Source organism: Misgurnus anguillicaudatus, chromosome 16 (assembly GCF_027580225.2).
Source record: "Misgurnus anguillicaudatus chromosome 16, ASM2758022v2, whole genome shotgun sequence".
NCBI lineage: Eukaryota > Metazoa > Chordata > Actinopteri > Cypriniformes > Cobitidae > Misgurnus > Misgurnus anguillicaudatus.
In genome coordinates, this window is record NC_073352.2 from 5,429,300 (window position 1) to 5,438,827 (window position 9,528).

Below are 9,528 nucleotides of genomic sequence, written 5' to 3' on the forward strand. Positions count from 1 at the left end.
TCGGATAGAAAATATTTATTGTTGATCATATACAATTGTTAAGAGCTACTGTATAAAACATCTGTTTACCGTTTTTCATTCAACAAAGTCATTTATTTCAGTCATTCAACATTTGAAATTTTTACATTTGTATACGGACATTGCCGTCCACTGCGATCCTTTCTGACATACTCTCTTCAATGCCAAAGATCAGGCCCTATTGCAGAACACTGTAGATATCACGTATAAATAAAAACCGCTAGAACTGTGGACCCATCAATGCAGAGAGAACTTCAATTTGAAGCAGCAAACACATTGACCTCAGCAAGAGTAAACATGAAAGTTCAGAGATGGCAGTGTTGGAAAATTATCAAAATCAGAGAAGTTCAATTCATTTCCAGAACAGTCTTTGTAAAGACAACATCTAAAATGCAAACAATTCATGTAAAATTAGACTAGAAGCAAGAGGACGTTGCTGCATAAATCGTACCTACTTGAGGGTTTTGGTTGAAGAGCACATCGGTTTACGAAATGCATTCTAATTCGGAAGAATCTGGATAGGCATCTTCTCCAATTTGTTCAATGGTAATGTCCCAAAATGTTCATCTAGAATTATTCAACAAAACCCATCTAATTTGTGCCATAATTCATTGGAGCTCGATCCTGTTCCTGAAGAGTGCGCATTTTGGATGTCCGCTCATCAACCACACCCATTTCAGGTCTTGAAGTCTTTCCTCGTGAGCTAATAAGTTGAAGCAGGTGTGTTTCATCAGTGAGACATCCAAAATGTGTACCTTTCGGAAACAATCTTCCTATTTAATGGAATGGCACATCTCTGTTGGGAAGCACAGGGAGAGTCCGGACACGCCGCCTGCTGCGTCACATCCATCATACATACTGCTTCTTCTGAGCTTGAGTGGCCAAATCTTTAGCCTTCTCTTTGGCAGCGAGTGCAGTTTCACGAGCCCTTACAGTTGCCGTTTCCGCCAAAGTCCTTGTGGGTGTTTCACCTTGCATAATAATTAGATCCAGCTTAGCGGAGGAGGTTTACAACTGAACATATTAACTTTAGCTCGAATCTTACCTTGCATTGTGGCCAGGACAAACTCAAAGCCTTTCATGGTTTTCGTAACGTTGCTCTTAAACCGGGCAAGACCAAATTCCTAAGTGGGATAGGATTTGTAAGCGTTTTGAAAAAACAGTCATGGCTGCCAATTGAGGTAATTTAACTGCAGACTAAACAGTTGTTAGCTATAAACACCCCACATGCCGCATGTCGACACTGCTGCGTCATATTGACAGTCCAGGCTACAGTTAAATATATAGAATTTATATGCTTAAACTGTATTTAAACAATTCACGATGTGATAAACATTGATCAACATAACCAAATAATGTTTAAAATCCTGTTTTTCACCCACTAACCTGAATAGCTCTAGAGAGACCATACAGCTTGGAGGATATCCAGGCCTCTCTCTTGATCTCGGTCCAGTTGTTGTTTTCGGAGTTCACGCTGTACACACAGCGCTCTTCAATACTCTACAGAGGGATAAAATGATGCGCATTTTTAGCATCTGGTCAGGCCACTCAAAGAAATGTAAGCGGGAATTTAGCCATAATTTCAGGAAGCCAACATAGTCCTGCACGTACCAGCTAATAAAATATGAATACCAACCTGATCTCACAAGAATCCGTGCATATTTTACGAGTTGGCTAATTTGTACAATGTGAATCAAACAAAAACCTACGATTATCATAAAAAAAACAATAATGAAACCCCACCACTAACATCACCCCGACCCCAATGTCACAGGCAAAAGGAAATTGCACAAAAATTTACAAAAGTAGTCATAGAAATTAATACAAATTAGGCACCTTGTAAAATATGAACGAATTGTCATGAGATGGCGTTGTTAATACTCTACCGTGTCTAGTTTGCCATTTGAACATTTTGAGTTTACTCGCTTCATTCACGCGTGAAAGCCGCGCATGAAATTCTAGTCATCGAGACATTCACGTGGAAATTCGCTTCATGGGAGGGGCTTCTCCCTTCCTGTAATCACGTCACTACTAGAGCAAGCTCCTGATTGGTTAATGCGGTGCGGTTTTCCGCCAAAGTTCAAATTTTTCAACTTGCGCGTTTGCCACGGCAACGTTCAATTTGCGGCATTCGCGCAAACTAGACATGCGAATGAGGCGGAATCGCATCTACCGCGCTAAACGCCTCATTCGCGCCACGAGACCTCCACATGCGCGTCAACGCGTCTTTACATTGTTACACGGGGCATCACGTTACTCGCTCTAGATTACTCGCAGGATTTAACTTTGTGTTATGCAAATTTTTTGCTCAAGTTGAATATTTTCAACTTGGGCGAAAACACGATTGAGGCAAATAGCACGTGTTTTCGCGGCAAACGCGCCGCCCATATCGTGTCTTTTACATCGCCCCACGCGAGGACGTGTCTGATCGCGTCTTTGCATTGACTTTGTATGTAATCTACTCGCGCAAATCGTTGAACTCGCATCTGGTGTGAACCCAGTTAGGTAACATACAAAAAACTCTTGAAAGACAAGATAATTCAAATATCTAATAAAGCTGTCTGCTACATCGAAACAATCCTGATTCATGATCAGCTGAATACAATAAATAACATTTATTACATTCTCTAGAATAAACATTTGGAGTCTGCTTTTGTAGATTTATTGCCGCATTCTGCAAATAGTTTTGTATAATGACTGCATATTTCACAAACGATCTCCTACCCAATGCCGTTTTCAAATCGTCTTATGCTCTTTTTCCTCCCACACTTAATTTCTAAAAGCAATATTTTGTGTTTATTTCTGTTGTACTTGGTCTTTATTTGGTAGGAGCTACAGTCAATATTATGGCTGCACAATATTAAAGAAAAGTGCTTGCAATGTACAATATGCGATACAAAAACTAGATTTAGTAACATCAAACATTAAATTATATTAAAATACATTTAAAAAATGAAAATTATAATGACCAACATTCACGGTTTACAGGGTATTTTTTTGAAAATAAAACCTCACTCTTTTTGTCTCCCCAGTCTCTCTGCATCGACTTTTAACTTTGACTATACATTTTTTGAAGTACTAATTTATTTGGTATACCATTGCAGTATTAACATTACGGTAATTTTCCCATGCATTTCTGCCCTACTCTCTATTCTTCACATCACTGCCCTGTCAAAAGTTTATTTCTGTGATATTGATCTGCTGGTTGTACATTACACCTGACCAATGAATCTATGAACCCAAAAAATGTTCTACCAATTCATAAGTAAGAACCAAAAGATGCTTATGATGCTGAAAGTGTAACAACAGTATTACTACAGTATTACTGTTGTTAGCAGAATATCAAGACTATTCGGATGATTCCCCCTAACAGAATATGCGAAAAGAGACTTTTTCCCACCATCACACGAGCGTGAGTGATGTTCCAGGTAAGCGTGGTCATGGTTTTGTCCTGAGGATCAACTATTGAATCTTCGATAATAAAAGCCTTCTGTGCCATGTGTGCCGGCAGAAACTTCTCCGCCCAGCGAGGAGCTCTGCTCGTTTTGGTCAAGAGACGTCTGGAAATGAGCCGGTTATCCGGAGTGACCTCCCGGAATATGATGTCTTCAGTTAAAACATGATTACTGGGTGGCAGAAATAAAATAACAAGACGCAAGATCAAAAAGTTGGTAAGACAATAATAACCCGTAAGCGATCAACTAGAACAAAGCTATAGGTGATGTTTGTACCTGTAGGGGTTTGGGTATCGCTGCCAGAAGGCCAGAAACACTTGGTCCCATGAGCTTTTCAGAAAGCCTGAACAGCTGAAATACTTCACCATTGTTCCCACTTCTGCGGAAAACTGCAATCTAGAAAAATAAGACTTTCTGAACCATATTACAAAAAACCTTTAGGAACACTGAGAAATGACACTGACTGGAACGTGTAATAAAATCTTATTTTAACATTAAATGATAACAAAGCTGTACTTTTATAAAGATTTATTGGCTGTGTCTCAGGACCTAAAGAGCTGACCACCTAAACATCTAAGCAGGGGTAGTAAATCAATTATGTTTATGACAAGATCAATAGTCTGGACCCCAGAATATAAATAACTTATATTTTCATGAATAAAGACCCACATAAGCTGTGTTAAATATAAATATGATCACCAAGATAGGAAACAGCAATAACCTTAACATTTTTGCTTCGTCATTCTGTTTTTAAGCTTTTCTCTAAAATATTATGGGAATCCCTGAAAACCTTTCGAAAGCCCCTGGTTTGGGCGAAAGCTCGCTGGCATTGTGACTATGATATATTGCTAACTACGTTTTTATACACAACAATATAAATACACCTTTATTTCCAGCTAAATAACCATATAACACGACTATAAGACACAGTACATTGATTAAAAACTGCATTTAAAGCTATAATCAGCACTTATTTGAGCTGCTTTTGGACTGCTCGTGAGTGGATGACTGTCACGCTGACTCGTCTCGCGAGCACACAGTTAACGCATGTTTAATTCGTTCTGAATGAAACGTCCCGACTCCGTCGCTTTATGCAGATTTGATCATTATCATGCGTATAAATAATCACTTACCTGTGTAAACTGACGGTTAAGCGTTTCCTGAAGTGATTCTCTATTCTACATTTCCAACTGATTCATATTGCTCGTCTACATGACTGTACGTTACTGAAGGGAGGAAGGTCACGGTTAGTACGTCACATCCGCAGACATCTGCGTTACAGAGCTGTGTAGGCGTGTTCGACCTCATGCAGGCTCTGCGCAGACCGATCGGCCCGTGACATCACAGTATCGCGAGAGCGATTGAAAAGCCCTGCTACGTGCAGTTCGACATGATTGTTTACTCTGATTGTGCGGTAGTTACTGACATGTACCATTTAATTTAAGTACCATGTTAACACCCAATCTTCTTGTTGTCTTCGCCTTAAAGTGCAAAGTAATCGTGGCGTACTGTGCATATATCAAAGTACTCAGAGGTTGCGGTTGATATATGAAGAGTTTCCTTGCAAAACGAGTTAACTCCATTTTTAACACTTTTGTCAAAACATGTTTATTATTATGTTATCATGTTATTATTTTGTTTTATGGTGCTACTTAGCTGTATTTATAAAGTTATGAAGGTTTAAATCAAAACAAACCAACTGCAGTTGCATTGAAATTAATTGGAATGCACAACCAAAAAACGAGATTTCTGAACAATTTAAAAAACGGTGGTTATATCGTTTTGCAACGAAACTCTTCATATGTAGGCTACATCTGCATTAATATGACACAAAGTGTTCATTTATCTTTACAGCTATGAAGATGACACCCTAATCTATTTGCCTTTATTACCCTTATCACAAAGTTGAAGTTTTTGACAGCAAAGACGAAACTTAATGTAACATAGGCTACCTTTTAGGGTATAAAGACAAAATCAGAATTCTTGCTGTAATTGTAGTGTGTGATGTTAGTTTTAGTAATCATTGTCAAAGCAATAAGCAAATCAGCTTATTATCTTAGAAATATAACCACAAGCAGATGTTTATGTTCAGAACAGAAACAAGACTTCTTTTTATTTCTGTTTTTTTTTGTGTTATGAATCTTTTAAAATAAATCATATTTATCATAAAGATCTTCAAATGTGTACGGTTATCTCTTTGCTGTTTTTATTTGTAAAACATTACTTTATAAATAAATAAGTATAAATGTGCTTTATACCTTGACAATCCTCCTGAAAATAAAAATTCTTAAAGGTGCAGTGTGTCGATTTTAGTGGCATCTAGTGGTGAGGTTGCGAATTGCACCCCTGCATTTCGAGGGAACAAGTCAGCTGCCTAATGCTACGTACACACCAAACGCGGGGCATCGTGTTACTCGCTCTAGATTACTTGCGGGTTTAACTGCATGCCATGCAAATTTTTCGCTCAAGTTGAATATTTTCTCGAATGGCGCATGTTTTCGCGGCAAACGTGCCGCCCATATAGTGTCATTTGCATCGACCCATGCGAGGACGTGTCTGATCACGTCTTTGCATTGATTTTGTATGTAATCTCATGCAAATCGTTGAACTTGCGTTTGGTGTAAACCCACAGTAAGTTTTCGGACGCAGCCATAGTGACAAATACGCTCCGTAGTGCAGTTTGTCCATTTAGGGCTACTGTAGAAACAAGATGGCGCAATATGACAGCTTAAGGTGACCATACATGCCATTCTTCCCGGACACGTCCTGGCCAGGATTTCGGTGCATCTTCTGAAAGTCGTATTTAAAAACTTAAGACATACAATCATAGTTTCATTCTAACCTTAAAATGTAACGGTTGCTTTTCTGTAATAATAATAATAATAATCCTCTATGACGTATGCGGTCAACAAATACGACTTCTGGAAGATGCACCTGAAATCCTGGCCAGGATGTGTATGGGAATAATTGGCAAGTATGGTCACCCTAGCTTCCATGTAGGGGGACCTGTGGTGTATGTAGATAAAACGGCTCATTCTAAGGTAATAAAAACAATATAGTTCATTTTGTTAAGGTCTTTACACACAGTCAGTCAAATCCATTCCACCAGAGGAATGCCCTAATAAATTAAACTCTGTTCTGCGTTTTAGCTACAGCCTTGCTTACATGCTGAGGCTTCCTCAAATCCATTCCACATAGAGTCATTTAAAAGTCCCAATTAAACTCCATTTTAACTGTTTTGCTGTCTGGCCTCCCACAACACAACAAGATAAGCAAAGTTTTTAGGTTATAAAAGCAATTGTTTAATTAGGGGGCAGTTTCCCGGACAGGGATTAGACTAGTCCTAGACTAAAATAAATGTAAGAGCTGTCCAAACTGAAAACAACTTGCACTGACATATCTTAAAATACATCAGTGCCCTTTGTTTTGCCTAAATACGCCAATAAGGTTTTTAGTATAAGGCATTTTTGTTAAACATTTTGTTCATATAGCTTCTACAGATTATGTAAGAAAAATTAGTTTCTTACAGTTTTATTTAACTGAAATGGTTCTTTGGTGAATCAATATGGCATCCCAGCCAAGAACCCATTCTAACTCTTTTTTTTAAGAACATAGTATAAATCTCACTCTCGGACATGCATAATGTGTATAAATATGTTGTTCTCAATTAAAATCAGATTAATCAACCTAGTTTGAGAACCACAAATTTCTACACTTGTTTTGCCATTTTACATGTAAGTATTGTTGTTGTTATTGCTATTATTATTATAAATACTTAAATAAAGTGGTGTCACATCATTGTTATTGACTGTATTGAATCAGTTTGTCTCAAGTTCACACAGCAGACACCATTGATCTAGCTCATCACATTATATATCAACATGTTCCACTGAATTTGCCTTTTTTTTACATTTTTAAATAATTTCCTATATTGAGTTTAGTTTATCTTTTACTGCTCCCTGCCTTCCATCAAAACCTTAAACAAAACTACTTCAAAGGCCCAGTAGAGGGCAGAAATTGATAAGATTTACAGCTCTAGTACATTAAGACCCCAGATTTCTTTTTTAAGAAAAACATATTACTCCATATATGAAATTGAGGACAAATTATTTGGAACTTTAATTGGCAAAAACATTTCATTTGCACAGGGTTTGTTCAATGGGATTTTAAACAAACTTAGTCAAAATGCAACTTATTTGTAATACAGACAAAATATGCCACCCAATCATGTTAAATAAATAAATAACCTTCGAAACCGAGCACACAGTTATGGACAAAGCAATTCGGCTACTTTAACAAGTACTTGTTTCAGTAAAATGAAGAGAGTTGAAATAATTGTGTAAGTACCCTTAAACTCTGTGAAGGATCTTTAAATGTGATGCAGATGTGGGGGTTTGTGCCGCATTATATTCTAAAAGGTTTCTTCTCCACTTTCCCGTTTGCAACACCTACAATACTACAGTAGGTCTTTATGGCATAAAAAACATTAAGTCGCGCTGGCAATAAATAATGCAACAACAGCACTGTGAATGCCATTGTTCTGTTTTCATAACCACTTAGTCAAATTTTGTTGTGAAGAAGGTAATTTTTAAAGTGTAGTGTGCTGTACCTGCGCCATAATACAATTGTAGCTTTTATATAATAACAAATAACAAAAGATTAAATATATAGCATGTGAATCTATAGATTACACTGAAGCACTGCAGTACATTATAGCTTTCATACCTTACAGTACCACAAAGCAATTTACATTACGTATATACATATATGCATCTTTCCATAGAACAAAACATGCACAAGACTTTCACCTTTGACAAATCACAACTGAATTGATGGATTTATTTTACAATATTTTACCTCACCACAAAATTGACCCGTATATAGGCTGTGTATAGTACATATATGCAAATTGACTCTACTGACTAAGCTACTTCAGTATGTTTGCGGTATATCAGACCTATGCATGATCACTTTTTTTATAACTTTGCAGCAGACGGTGAAAAATCTGGTTTGATTGACAGTATTTAATAACTACATATGTAGTTTAGGTCTCCAATAATCTATTTCCAGCAAAACATGCACTGTAAAAAGTAAAAAGTTGTATCAACTTAAAAATTACTTCAGTAACACCCTAAAAGTACTCTAAAAAAAAAAAGGTTCTATATAGCACCAAAACTGTTGCTTTGGATCGTAACGATAGAAGAACCATTTTTAGTTCCATATAGCACCAGTGAAGAACCAGTGGAGCACCGGTGAAGCACCTGTGTAGAACCATGTAGTGCTATGTAGAACCATATGTGGTGCTATATGGCCCCTTTGTGGTTCTGCACTGGTGCTTCGCTGGTGCTTCGCTGGTTCTTCACTGGTGCTTCGCTGGTTCTTCACCGGTGCTATATGGCACTAAATGGTTCTTCTATCGTTACGATTGAAAGCAACAGTTTTGGTGCTATATAGAACCGTTTGTTTTTTTAGAGTGTAGTGATTTCAATTAAAAATTTTCACAAAGTCTTTTTACTTAAACATATGTATTGAAATAATTTAATATTTTTAGGTGTTACCAATTGAAGTCATTTTTAAAGTTGACAAGTAGCTGAATTAAAATTTTCAATTTTTACAGTGAATTTTTTGCTGGAAATAGATTATTGGAGAGCTTAACAACATAAAATGACTTCAATTGATAACACTAAGTTTTAGTAAGTTTTTGCAACTTAAAATTTCACTTCAGTTTCACTTTAGGTGATAAAATTACATTTTTTAAAATGTTACCAATTCAGACTAATCTCACGGAAAGTCGTGTTATCGTCACAATTTTTTAAATTAAATTATTCGTGTCCATGGCACAAAATTCTGCCTTTTTTCTAGCCTTGAGCACGAATGCCCCCCTAGTGTCACGAATTTCTATAAATAGTTTTTGTGTACATTGCACAACTTTCTTGTTCATGTAATTTTATGTATTGTTTTGTCAGTGCTTTTTCCTATTTTATTTCCATTGTCACTTGGGGTTAGAGTTAAGGCCGATTTATAGTCGTGCGTAAGATCTACGCCGTAGGTTATC

General features: G+C 37.0%; 1 protein-coding gene across 1 annotated transcript; it reads right to left on the minus strand.

Moving 5' to 3' along the window:
• Positions 1-4,766, minus strand: prelid1a (PRELI domain containing 1a). Its single transcript, XM_055177790.2, has 6 exons — positions 4,607-4,766; positions 3,750-3,862; positions 3,419-3,644; positions 1,405-1,518; positions 1,064-1,142; positions 1-989 (listed from the first exon to the last, which is right to left on the minus strand). The coding sequence occupies exons 2-6, from the start codon at positions 3,839-3,841 to the stop codon at positions 868-870; spliced, it is 633 nt and encodes a 210-aa protein (XP_055033765.2). The 5' UTR covers positions 3,842-3,862; positions 4,607-4,766; the 3' UTR covers positions 1-867.
• Between the last annotated feature and the right edge of the window lie 4,762 nt (positions 4,767-9,528).

What these genes read in the sequence shown, in the direction of transcription:
- prelid1a (XM_055177790.2), bottom strand. Translation starts at nt 3,841, where the DNA reads ATGGTGAAGTATTTCAGCTGTTCAGGCTTTCTGAAAAGCTCATGGGAC. An exon ending in TCACTCACGCTCGTGTGATG is followed by an intron (nt 1,519 to 3,418) that starts GTGGGAAAAAGT and finishes ATCCCTCTGTAG; the next exon opens with AGTATTGAAGAGCGCTGTGT. An exon ending in TGTCCTGGCCACAATGCAAG is followed by an intron (nt 990 to 1,063) that starts GTAAGATTCGAG and finishes TTATTATGCAAG; the next exon opens with GTGAAACACCCACAAGGACT.